Source organism: Diospyros lotus, chromosome 2 (genome assembly GCF_014633365.1).
Source record: "Diospyros lotus cultivar Yz01 chromosome 2, ASM1463336v1, whole genome shotgun sequence".
In the NCBI taxonomy this organism is placed as follows: domain Eukaryota; kingdom Viridiplantae; phylum Streptophyta; class Magnoliopsida; order Ericales; family Ebenaceae; genus Diospyros; species Diospyros lotus.
The window spans coordinates 8820192-8834419 of NC_068339.1; the positions used below are offsets into that span (position 1 = coordinate 8820192).

The 14228-nt window shown below is 39.2% G+C and overlaps 1 protein-coding gene across 1 annotated transcript; it reads right to left on the minus strand.

Annotated features, from left to right (window-relative positions):
• Nucleotides 1–10776: 10776 nt before the first annotated feature.
• Nucleotides 10777–12924, minus strand: LOC127793731 (uncharacterized). Its single transcript, XM_052324424.1, has one exon. It carries the CDS (start codon nt 12714–12716, stop codon nt 11052–11054), a length of 1665 nt encoding a protein of 554 aa, XP_052180384.1. The 5' UTR covers nt 12717–12924; the 3' UTR covers nt 10777–11051.
• Nucleotides 12925–14228: the final 1304 nt, after the last annotated feature.

The window sequence follows — 14228 nt, forward strand, 5'->3', positions numbered from 1 at the left end:
ATTTTATAATGAGTCTCAGCCACTTTCGCAAATCACATTTCAACACCCACAACTTCCATTAATTGCACACTCGCCCGAATTTCAATTTCCTTCTTATTTCACTTGCACCCTAGACTTCCAAAAATTTCACTAATTTAATTTATTTTCCATTTCCATAAATACTCTCTAATAATTTAATTAATTACCTAAATTTCCTATTTCCTCAAAACATCATAAATTACTATTTTACTTTAAATTAACCAAATAAATAATTATTTTCCTTAAACAATAAACACTCAATAATCACCAAAATAAAAATTAAATCAATATTTCCTTTAAACCCACAAATATTCAATAATCCCCACAAACACAATAATTATTAATTAATATTTCTCTTAAACCCAAAAATATTTAACAATTATTAATTGATTCGGATATTTTTTCGGACTATTCTAATACCAATTTCCTTTGAAACTTCATAGTTCTTACCCGAAAGTTTTTCAGGTATTACAAATATCATATACGTTTTGAGTCAGTTGGTGATTGTAGGAGTCCTTGGCCAAAGCACGTATGATCGAAAAAGAGTTTTTGATGTTGGAAAGAGTTCCGATATGTCATCTCGATCACCCTAGACTAGATACGACATAATTACCGAATCCTATGAGTTTAATCAGTCCATGATTCTAACTCAGTCAAAATGTCAGTAGTTGAGGGACTATAGTGCACGATAATTGAGAGCCCTAATCAGTGTTCTAAAAATCAACCTAGGCGACTGTCACGAATTTGGCCTAGTCGGCCCCTTAGGCACCGGCCAGATTAATCGGTCAGCGGTAGCGCCTAGGCTGCCTAGGTAAGGCCTAGCTACCTGGGATGCCCATTTGAGGGTTTCTTCATTTTTGAAACCCCTCATCTCTCAACCGTCTCCCCTTTCTCTGGCCCAAAGCCGCCGCTACTTGAACAACGTCGCCTCAACGCTGTCGATACCTCATCGCTGCCTCCAGCTCCATCGCAACCTCCTTATCACCTCTACGCCATCGCCACCATCAAGCTCCATCATTGCCAACGCGTCCTCGTTGACTCAAGATCTATTGCAACCTCCTCATCACCTCTACGCCATTGCCACCGTCAAGCTCCATCCTTGTCGACGCGTCCTCGCTGACTCAAGCTCCATCTCCGTTGTTCTTTCTATACCCTAGCCATCACCCAGATCATATATATATGTATATATATATATATAAACGTTTCTATATATATAAACAAATATGTTGATATATTTATATTTTATATGTTTATATATATTATTATATAAACATATATTTATATAAATTTCTTATTTATATATATATTATTTGTCTTTTTAAGTTTGATTTATCTAAAAAATAACATAAAACTTACATTAAAAACTTAAAAAAAAAAAAAACACAAATAGTCCGCCTAAGCATTCTAGGCACTAGGTCCTAGACGCCCAACTAGCGCGTAACGCGTTTTTGAACACTGGCCCTAATGGGTTTGTAAGAAGTTCTAATTTCATTGCTATTAGGATCGTCCTAAGTCTTGGCTAAAGAATACTTAGGATTTTTAGGGTACTTTGGGGATTCATAGAGAGCTTTTTAGTAAGCCAGAGGCTTCGATCGACGTTAAGAGATTGGCGTGTCTTGATTGTTATATGGTTGTGAATCTAGAAAATCACACCCTACGAACAACTCCAAAAAGCGTTGCCATTTTGGGGTGCCAAATCATTCATTTGTAACTTTGAACAATGTTATGACATCCTTGAATTATAAATCTGCTCTAATGACAAATGCTAAAATAGAGGTGCCATGCTAATGATATAACAATTCAATGGCACGTCTCTCTTTTTATCTCTCTAGAGTTTGAAAAATTAGTACCCCAAGAACATTGCTACCATTTTACAACCTTGGATGTCACCTTGATTAGAGTAGAAAATTTTAAATTTAAGATATCATTTCGACAGTTATAGATAGTTATAGAGTTAGCACTCTATATGACACTTTTTCTTGGAGTTGTTTGAAATAGGTATTGTGCTAGATTAGTGAACCTAAGTTGGTTGACTATACTTTCACCATTAAGAGTTAATGATATTTTTAGCATGATATTATTTATGAGAAATGTTTTTAGTGTGTAAATTAATTCGAATATAATATTATGTGTATAATTATTATTATTATTATATATAATATTATAAGAATTAATTAATTAATTAAATTGATTATTTAATTAATTTATATCAAAGGGGTTGAAAAGTAAAAGAAAGCAATAAAATTGAAATAGCAATTTAATAGTGGAGGAGATGGGTCATCGGGCAAAGAGGCAATTGGAAAAGAATGGAAGGAACCTCTTGTCAATTAAAAAATATAATATGAAAGGAAATTAAGTGGAAGACAAGAGCGAGAGGCTGCGCTGAGACCCGGAGGAAATTGAGGAAGGGGAGAAGAAAATTCTCCCTTTCTGCCGTGATGCATATGTATATAATATAAATAGATATTGTAAATATGTTATATATTATATGCAAAAGGACAAGATGGGCAGCCCAATTTCCTTTAGCGCGTGGGACGCACATGTTTCCCGCTCTCGCTTCTTTCCTCTGCTTTATTTTCCAGTGCTGCGTGCGTTCTTCTCCTTCCCTTTAATTCCAGTATGCTATGCGTGCGTGAGGAAGATCCAATATTCCCGATGAAGTGCGCTCGGCGCACGGGATTATTGGGAAAGCCATCGCTGCCTCTGCGTGTTCCTGATTTTCCAGCGCCTCAGTGTTCCGTCTCCTTCCTTTGTTCTGTCTGTCCGATTAAACCACCGAGAATACATATATATGTGATATATTTTTTTTTGCAGCAAGCTAGCGCATCAGGCTCCTCCTCTCTCTCGATTTATTATATATATTTGATATATATACGCCTCACAGAATGAAGAAGAAAACGAAACCTGCTCCGCGCTGGCGCATGCACTGCCTCTTCATTCATGAGTTTTCTGTGTGGCGAATATATATATATGAGATATGTATATTAGTAACCATGACAGAGCAGATTGGAGAAGATGTCAGATTGCAAGAGTTGCAGTCATCGAACGCTCCAAGGACGGACAGCAGGCCCGTGGCCGGGAAGTGGTTGCTGGAGGAACGGACAGCAATGTTCCTCCAGCAATGTGCAGATCCGGCGAAGGCGTTTGTCGTGGTCATTGCAAAAGATTAACGCGGATAGCCGAAAAACAGCATCTCTGGCACGGCAAGAGTTGCGTGGCCAGGAGTGGGTGGTTGCAGGTGGCTCGTGGTGGTCGTAGTTTGTTCTCTTATTGTCGTTGGTACAACAAGGTTTGTCATTGGTACAACGGTTGGCGTTTCCGACGAATTCTCAACAATTGTCTGACAAGAATTGTCCGTAGATACAAAGTTGCAACCCCTTTGTTATATCCCACTATAGATCTCTTTAGGAGGAATGGCCCCAACTTTCATTTACCTTCGTTGAGATGATCCTAGCACGACTCCAATGAAGGGTTTCAGGGCAATCTATGAGTGAACTGACCTGGTTCCCTAAGCTTGTGGGGTGACTTGGTCAGCCTCTAGGTACTAGAGCAGATGAGGAGTTGCTTCAGGAAGTAGGATGGTGAGCCGGTATACGATGGGACTGTGGGAGCTCAATCAGGAGACCAAAGAGTTCGGGTCAGATGCGCAACAGAAGCAATCGGCATGCTCTTTATTTACATTTCCATTATGAATGGTTATATTTTATATATGTATATATGGTTGTTATTACTGGATCATGCAAGAAGCAATCTACTTCTACTGTTTATTTACATAATTTTTTAAAAAGTCCTAAAAATTAGTTTGTTTTCTTGCATTTGTCGCTAAGCATTTGCACACGCCCTGCTAGAACATATATATCATATGGGCCAAACTTGTTACAAATGTAATTTATCCGAGGGCGCGTGGGGGAGTTGTTGTAGAAGACGACCATGAGAAAAAAGGTAGCGACGATGGCAAATCAACGATGCGAGATCTATGCGATGCACCAGATCCAAAGAAAAGGCCGCAAGATCTGAGGTCACACCAATAAAGGAAGGCGATGCTTCAACGCTAAAAAGAGGTCGTTGATCAAACAAGGATACGACATCAATAGAGAAGATGTGGCCTAGCAACGAAAAGAACAGGCCAACAGTGGCGTCGAAGGGACAGATCGACAACGAGAGGTCGCAAACAGATGGTGAGATTTAAAACTAAATTTGAGACATTGGAGTGAAATCTGGGCCCACTAAGAAGAAGATGGTCAGATCTGAGGGATTGACAACCAAATCTGAGAAATAATGGTCAGATTTGAAGAACAACGGCCAGATACAAGGTCCGACAATCGGATCTAAGCAATGACGGTGTGGCGGCTCATAGATCTAGACGATGGTAGCGACAGCTTGCAAATCTAAAGGCTGGAGTGTTGTAGGCGACAACGGCAATAGGCTCGTGGATAGCAACGGATCGACTGCAAGGCAGCGAGATCTAAGATCGCAATGGAATGACGACGCCGGTCGATGGCAAATCTAAAGCCTGTATGGCTCATCGGTCGTCGGCAAGAAGATGGAAGTGACATAGTGATAGATCTGACGAGAGCTAGACAACAAGGAAGATCAACAGGTGCATGCGAGAGACTGGCCGACAACGACAAGCGATGGCGGTCGATGAAGATAGATCAATAGCAAAAACGATTGCGACAGTTCAGATCTGAATCAGTTGGGTTGTCGTTGATGATAGTTGCTTCAAACACAAACAGATCTGAGGATTGTCGTCGGGGATGGAAAGGCACTGAGAAAGCACCAACAGTGAGACAACGGGTGACAATTGGATATGGGCGAGCTAAGCGCATATCTGAGCAACGACGGCCAGATTTGGGCAATAGTAGCGGCGGCGACCAAATTTAGGTAGCGCGCAGAGGAAGCTGTAGGCAACAACGGCAACAGAGTAGGTCGCGAACAACACCGACACCACGGGTTGTGGCTACAGTAGCTGGAGGCAATGGCTGCAACTGTGACGGCTGGCTGCGACCAGTGGTAGCAATGTGGCGGAGTTGGCGTTAAGGCGGCAAGGTTGTCGCAGCTGCAACTAGGGTTTAGATGGTGACGATACCATGTTGAATCAGAGAACTTGAGAGAAAGAAATCCTAGTTGGAAGAAATTTTATTCCTCACTCAAATAATAGATTATACACTTATTATATATACTAAATATTAAATAAGTCATGACATAAGCCATGACAAAAAGATAAATTTCACAAAAAGCATGCTAGGAAAATAGGGTAGTTCATAGAATTCGATTTTCAGAAGAGAATGTGAAATACAATCTCAAGAAAAGCTGAAAAGATGACGGGAAGTTCTTGCAAAATGTCCCTAACAAAACAACCAATAAGAACCCGGAATACCAAAGGTAAATCACAGTGTGTAAAAATGGCCTACACCAAAGAGGCTTGGATGGAATTTATCATTATAATGTAAATACACCCAGATAGGGAGTGTTATACACATGAAAACAAAGCTTCCTGATTAACCGAAAAACACAAAGCAACAGCAATAGAAATATCCAGTTATTTCAACTTGCACCCTAATCTGAGTTCCTTTTAGTTGACAACAGACATTCTAAATTGCATTATTTTCTATTCCAATTTAAGTTTACAACCACACAAATCCAACTTCTTTCTTCTTAATTAATACAGTCTAAATGGCATTATTTTTGTTCCAAGCAAGTGGTGGCATCGGTCATTCACAGGACAAATAGTCAGCAAGTTCAAAAACACAAAGAAGCACAAACTATTCTCTACGAGCTTTATTCTGCTCAGAAAGAATGAGGTTCATAGCAAATGGCTGAAAGATTGATTTGATAATTCACCAGGATGATGAAAATTTAAGAGAACAAAGTTTCAGAGCAACAATAATTTTTTATAGCTCTGTAGAATATGCGCTTGTTATCAATGTTCTTTTTTTTTTTTTTCTCCCAAAAGGGATGTCCCTTGTCAAAGTTTTGCACTGATAACCAGATTTCATTGCTTTTAAGAATACTAGCCATTTTGAAAGAAAATGATTAAACTCAAACAACAGGGGTTGTTATCAGAGTCCATAGAGAAGGGCCTGGTGAAACTGTAACTAAGTTGATCTGACATCAAACCCAAAAAGACAATTTACATGAAAAGAACCACATGAGCAAGAGTTTACAGGTAAGTGCCGGGTAGTAAAATTTAAAGAAGAGATAGGAAGTTATATAGAATAGACCTACCAATCCATGAAGAAACTACAGTGACTTCAAATTGCAAAATTCCAAGCATAACATATCTAACAGCGGTTAGCAAATTTTTATGAACATATAAAGTAGTTAGTAGGATAGCAGCAACTATAGAAGAAAAGTTGACCAAAAATGCACCTTCAAATTACAACAGATCTAATATCATGAAGAGAGTTATGTCAACTCTGTATTCGTCAGTAGAGAATCCTGCAAAATTGTAGAATTAGTTCTAACAATGAGTATGGATTGTTCCTTCAAACAATACCACATGGATCTTCTAGAGACAAATATGTATATTACACACACACTTAAATGAACATCAGAGAAGTAGGTTGTAGATCAGAGCCAATACAAATGAAAAAATGTTGATCAATTACCGTCTTCGTTCATGCACTGGAATTTTAACCAATTATAGCATGATATATATATATAATATGTATCTAGAATCAGATATATATAACATTTTTTAAATTATAGCATGGTATATATGCATAAATCTAAAACAGAGTTTTAAGATACCAAGGGGCATGCTAATATCAATTTAGCTAAATTACAAGATGCCTGCAAACTAGAATCAGTAGCAGCGGATAGGCCAGTTCATTGCTCTTCTTGCTCTACCTACAGTAAGACAGGTCCTTCTGTGGAAGCAAGAAAAGAAGATTTGATGTACGAAGCCGAACACAAAACTTGGATGAAATCATGACAAACAAGAACAAATATTACATAGAAGTGTTTATTCAGAAGTCTTATGAATGGCAAGAAGACATAACTATAAGGAATAAAGAAAGTGATCAACAAACATATGGGAAGACTGAGATCAGTGACGATAGTACTAGTCGCCTATGGAAGGCCAGATATTCGAGAGTGACAGTAGCTTGGACTAGTGATAGTCCCGTGCACCAAAATGAAAAGAAATCCGGAAACAAGGGAACAGAGATGAAGAGAGAAGGAACAGAGATGGAGGGAAAAGAGATTTAGCAGGATGATGGAAGAGGGGAAAAAATGGGGCAAGTTTTCCACCTAAAACAATGCCCTTTAATTGATCAATGGATGTATATTTTATTTTCTTTTACATTTGCTGGGCTTTGTGAACAAACCCCAGGAAATGTTTTGGTGGCTCTTGAATGAACCACCAGTCAATAAACACCGGATAATGCTATTTTTGGCACTATAGTACACAGGCTAACACATCAATCCACACAGTTCACGAAGCAGTTTGGTGTGTGCGGATCACACCTGTGTTATATGCAAGTTAAGGAAACTGTATTTGAAGTAATTGCTTTATCCTGCAGAATGACAATCCAATAATGACATAATCTTTCCTTCAGGGCTGCAAACAAGTTCTAAGAACAAATATCTCATTTTTTGTTTCTTGGTATGACTGTCCTTGCGCGGTCCCCACCACTCGTGTCTTGATTTCGACAAAAGAAGTAAATCGTAGGTGAGAATCGAACTTACAACCCATCAGTGCGAATCCGGCATATCACTTGCCAGACTACTAGACCTATGCCCTGAGCGCTACCTCATTTTTATTTCTTCATTGTTATAATAAAGGACAAAGTTTGCAAGGAATAGCTAGGGATGGCAATGGGTCCCCCAATTGGTTCCCAATTACCCATTTAAAATTAAAAGAAGTATAGAAAATGAGATATAGGCTTAAGGCTTATTTGAAAATTTGTTAAAACAAGTATATAAATGCCCAATCGATTCCAATTACCCATTTAAAATTAAAATAAGTATAAAAATTGAGATATAGGCATGACTTATTTGAAAATTTGTTAAACTAAGTATGTAAATGTGTAAATGGGCAACCTATTGTCATCCCTAGGAATAGCCAGTTGGTCGATTAACAAAATTCATACAGCTAACTCCAGATATCTGAAACAAATGTTTTACTGTCCAGTGAAGTTAAGGTTCAATATGAAATATGACAATGGTACATATCTCCTTTAGCAGCTAGACCTCGAGGGATAAACTCCAAGTAATTGAGTACATATTCCTGGACTTGCCAAAATTCTTTTAGCACTGAAAAATAAAATAAAAGATCAATCAAAAAGCACAAAAATAATCAAAGAACTGTGTGACTTCAAGTTTTTCTTAAAAAAACCACAACTGCAACAGCAACACTCATCTACTGAAGATAGCCAGTTTTAGAGTTCTGTTTGCTGTCATGACCCAAGGGTATATTAGTCATAGTATATTATATGTATTAGTTAGTTGTACTTTGCTGCTTTCCCTGTTTATACCTTTCAGTTGTTCTAATAATTGAAAGGCTAGACATTCTATAAATAGGTTAGATTAATTAGAGAATGTATTGGGAATGATAATCTGAATTCAGTCATCTCTCTCTACATTTCTCTCTCGATCTCTTTTGTTCTCCCTCAATTTTCTCTGTTCTCTCCCTCTTTCTGTTCTGTTTCTCCCTCCATTATGTTCTCTCTCCCTCGGATTCTTCTCAATTTCCTTTCTAAACCCTAACTCAACCCTAGGTGCGTGTCATTTGGTATCAGAGCCAGTTGATTCTTGGCTGTGATCCAGCAATTCGTAGCAACTGATTAAAGGCGGTTCAGTGACAGAAGTCAAGCAACTTTGAAGGCAGAACAGAGTCGATCAAATTTAGGAGGTCAGGCAGATCAGAGTCTATCAATTTTAGGAGGCGGTCATTCCATTCTAGAGATTGATTCTGAAATCTAGGCGATTCCAGCAGGCTGTAACAGGAGGCGGATTAGGTTAGCTGTAATTCACATCTAGGCGACTCCTAGAAGCAACTTTTGAAGCAGATCCAGGCGAACTTATAGGCTGTTTCTTGGCTGTTAATTGAAGCAGAGCCAAGCAATTTCTGGCAAGCTAACTGAGACAGAAACGATTGATTCAGGAGGCTGATTCTGATCTTAGGTGACTGTCTGAATGAGGCAAGCAGTGGAGATGGAAGGAGAAAATCAGATGAAACAATTGGAAACCAGGCTGGACAATCTGGAAATAGGCTTAGGACAGATTCAGGTGGAGGCGAGTTGATATCGAGCAGAAAGTGCTGCAACAATAAAAGGAATCAAGGAAGCAAGCACTGCAACAAGAAAAGGAATCCAGGAAGAACACAAAACACTTGCGAACCTCAACCACAAGCTGGACGACTTACTAATTCTGATGTCAAAAAAAATTCCAGATCAGCCTACCAGTGGAACTTCTTTCAAGATCCACAGCAGCAGAACCGATTCCAGCAGAAGCTGTAATACCTTCAGTATGCAAAAAGCTAATGAATCAGCTGAATTGGACCAGGTAATACCGGATACCAAGGAAGGAATAGCAGTTGCCAGGAAAATCAACGTGACACCAGTTGAGGAGATGTCTGTTGAAGATAGAAGTAAAAGATGTTGTGAATTTGGGACAAGATACGATCACATCAACTTTCCTTGAAGAAATAGGTATTCCTCCAATACTTGATGACAATGCAAAGCTAGTATTTGAGGATTTACAGAATAGAGCCAGAGAGACAGCGGAAAAAGAAGTTAAAAAGTGTCAATGTCTGGCAAAAGACTTTGTTGATCTTATAGGAGCCGCCAAGGAAATCATTGGAGATGATATTGTTGGAGATATCTTGGCAGCTGTTGATGCAGAGGATTTGGTGCTGGTTTTACCAGAGGTAAGTAATGCAGGTACTTCAAGAGAGCTTCAAATACTTGCTGAACAAAGAGATAATGTTTCCTCTTTCATCCATAAGATAAAGCTAAGAAGAAGAAAGAAAAAGAGGCCAAAGAAAAGAGAAAAAAACAAGAAAAGGCAAAGGGTGAACTAGATAGTGAAGACGAGAATTGGATGAAGAAACAACAGCACAGTTGTTGTAGTTTCCTGGGGACAAGAAACCTCTCAAGGAGGGGAGATTGTCATGACTCCAAGAGTATATTAGTCATAGTATATTACATGTATTAGTTGGTTGTTGTACTTTGATGCTTTCCTTGTTTGTACCTTTCAGCTGTTCTAATAATTGAAAGGCTAGACAGTCTATAAATAGGTTAGATTAGTTAGAGAATGTAATGGGAATGATAATCTGAATTCAATCATCTCTCTCTACATTTCTCTCTCTCGATCTCTTTTGTTCTCCCTCAATTTTCTATGTTCTCTCTCTCTTTCTATTTTGTTTCTCCCTCCATTATGTTCTCTCTCCCTTGGATTCTTCTCAATTTCCTTTCTAAACCCTAGCTCAATCCTTGGTGCATGACATTTGCTACTAGGAAATTCTTCAGGAACCAATTACGGCTCAATGGCTGCAAGATCTGCAAGTGTATCCCTATTTTCAAATTACGTTTGAGTTTCTCTGTCTGAGGCCTTTTATTGCTCAATACAATGCTAAAAGTTCAGGCATCAAAGCATGAGAACACCAGCTCTTTTGGTGGCCAAAATAGGTTATATTCCTCATTACAATTTGAAATCAAGTAGAAATTTCCCCATCAGACCATATTCAAAGCTAAATCCAACAAGAAATAGGTTGATAATCATACAACAACAATCTAAACTGATTGCCGACAATGTAGAACTCAAACTCCAAAAGATAAAATAAATATTAAAGCTCATGGAATTTCGTGAAAGTGCAGACTCTGCTTATGACCAAAGAAGGTTGCTTATGTCCAATTAAGTGGAGGAACAAGAATTAGAAACGGGTCCAATAACTTTGATAAATCCCAGCAGGTGTACACATAGAAGTGCAGTCTGATTATATATTGGAAAAAGTAAACAGGCAACCATAAACTATAAGAAATAACAAATCAATTAAGCATAAACCCAAAAGAAAGTGCCATGAATTTTCATTCAAGAAGATCACTTTTACTATCTCCTGGTTCATCATTATTATAGGTGCTTCCAATCAAGTGGTGGAGAAGCACACCTGCTGCAACACTGACATTCAGGCTCTCCACGGCCAAGAAGGACCTGAACTCTTCACCTGAGCACCTGCGGTCAGTTCCTACAATTTCATCATCTTCATCTCCTGCACTTACATCCACAGGAATGTTGCCGGGGATCCTAACCAACTGAGTACATGATCTCTCTACCAAAGGCCTCAAACCAGTGCCCTCACTACCCAATACAAGAATGGTGGGTGCACCAGGCTCAACCTGATTCAAAGGAACGGCTCTTGAACAAACTGAGCCTCCAAGAACTCGCCAACCATTTTCAGCAGATGAGACCAAGAACTGCATCATATTCTTGCAAGATCTGAGTTCCATTAATTCCAAAGAGCCAGCACTAGCTTTGCTAACAACACCGCTCAATGGTGCTGAATTTTTTGCACACACCACCACCCCTGAAGCTCCAAAAAAGTAGGCTGACCTAATAATTGCTCCCAAATTTTGAGGATCTGTAACCTCATCCAAGGCAACCCAAAGTGGACCCTTCTCTCCCCCCAATGGAATAGGGTCTAATTCCTTAATTCCCACCATTTCAAGTGGAGAAGCATCGAGCACAAGACCCTGGTGTGGGCGATTATCAACTACCATATTAAGATCATGCTTTGAAATTTCTTTTTTGTTTAACCCAAGCTTTTCAGCCATCCTCAGAACTCTCTCAAACCCTCTCTTATCCTTCTTCTTCCTATTATTACCCCTCAGATCTAGCCCCTCCTGAATATACAAAGCATAGAACTCTCTTCTTCCGGTTGACAATGCAGCCAAAACAGGTCCAACCCCATAGATGCCTTCACCAACCATCTTAGGCACTGTAGATTCAGTAGCCTCTTTCCATGTTTTTCTACCCCAACTTTCCTGTTTATCCCATTTCTGAAATTCTGGTCTATTGGACCTGGGTTTCACACCAACAACCCTATTAATTTTATTCTTTATCTTATCCCATCTTGGGTCATCAACATCCTCAACCTCGCCCTCTTCTTCTTCATCCATGGCTTCTTTTCCCCTATAATCATCTCGCCTGTTTTTGACCAAACAACTTCCGTCGCCTTCCATACTGGCTGTACCAAATTTTAGGAACTTCTCCGCCGAATCTTCCCAAGACGACCGGCTAGTTTTTAGGTTTACGGTTTTCTCTACCCTTTTAGCTTCCTTAGCGTGCCGAGATGCTAACCAGGGCAGAGTTTTCCCACTCTTGACAACAGTACCACTATCGTCAACAACTTTCCGAGCTTTCGGACTCGAGAAACTCCCAACTCTAATAATTGAGTAATTCTTGAAACCATTTTTTAGATGAAGCCCACTTGAAAAATTTCTGGATTTTGCTATAACGTCAACTCTCAAATTAACCGGTCTCGGGAAATGGAATCGTTCTAGGGTTTTATGACAGCAACCGACTGCGAAGCCTCTAAAGCTTGTGGCGGCTTGGTGCTTTGGCAGTTTTGAATGCGAGCCGACTGCAAATGTTTGGGATTTTCCGAAATGGAAAGGCTTAAAGCATTCTGTTGGACATGAAGAAACCCTAATAGCTAAGGGAAGCGCTTGGCTCTTCGGCAAGTTGCAATACATAGTATAGGTTACTCACAGACACGGACTGCTCTTCCTTCCGTTTGCTTCTAGTTATATAACAGAGACACAGAACTTGGAACTTGAAAGAGCGTTGACACAAAACCTGGATTATGACATTGTTGATTTCAACGAGCGTTCACCAATTCGGCGTTTCAGAAATCGCCGTGAATTGCTTGCTTGCTTCTCTTTTTCTTCTGTTTCTCCCTAAGTTTTCCCTAAGTTTTCAGACTGAAGATAGGGAAATTTGTAAAAATAGGACTCCCGGTAGCAAACTTTGCAAAAATAGGACACTTTAAAAATTTTTGCAAAAGTAAGGTGGTGTTCTCTTTGTGTTTGAGTTTTGTGTTTTGAGTTTTGAATTCATTTTGAGTTTTGTGTTTTGAGTGTCTGTTTTGAAATTTTTAAAAATGCGTTCTTTTTGTCATTCTGAAAAATTATTTCTCAAAACAGAAAACTAGAAAACGCGTTTACTTTGAAATTTTAAAAACGATTTTTTTTTTGTTATTATGATATTTTATTTAATAAATTATAAATTTGATTCAAAATTTTAAACTATAAAATAAAATTCAAATAAAAAAAAATCAACAACCTTATAAATATCATTTAAAAAAATTAATACAAATAAAATATATCACATATTCAGTTTAATAAATAAATAAAATAAAAAAAAATTAAATAACAAAACAAAAAATCAAATCAGCCGCAACTCATCTCATCTTCTTCGTTCTAGGGTTTTCTGGGGGGGGGGGGGCGGCGGGTGGTCGCGGTGGCTATGGCAGTGAAGGGCGCTGGTCGCGATACTGTCGCGGTGGCGATGGGGGGCTGGTCGCGATGGCGGGGGGGGGGGGCTGGTCGCGGTGGCGTTGGCTGTGGGGTTGAAGGTGGCGGAGGGGGTGCTGGTCGCGGTGGCAGCTATGGGGTTGAAGGTCGATGATGGTGGTTGCGGTACTGGTCGCAGTGGCGTTGAGGGGCGCTGGTTGTGGTGGCGGTGGAGTTGAAGGTCGGCGGCGGCGGCGGCTATGGCTGTCGATGGCCAGAAGAGGAGAGCGAGAACAGAGAGAAGATGGGGGGAGAGGGAGAGAGAGAGAGAGGGGGGGGAAGTGGGTCTGCGTGTGCCCGCGGGGAGGGTTGGGGGCTGTTTTCCGCGTTTTCAAAATATTTTGTGTTTTCAGTGTATTTTCACTGAAAACGCCCAAAACAACATTTTGTTGTTTTGAGTTTCCTTAACAAAATTTTTAGTTGTTTTTAAAAACGCGTTTTGAAAAATGATAAAGAGAACGTATTTTCAATGTTTTCAAAAATTGAAAATAGAAAACGGCCCGAAAACGGAAAAGAGAACAGGCCCTAAGATTTTGAATGTGTATTAAATAAAAATACTTTTAAATATGTATTAAATAAAAATATCCTCACTTTTCAGTTATCTCTTTCCGCATTCTTTCTTCTTCTTTTTTAACATGTCTTTCATTCTCTCTTTATTACTCTATATATATAAGGTATATATATATATATCTA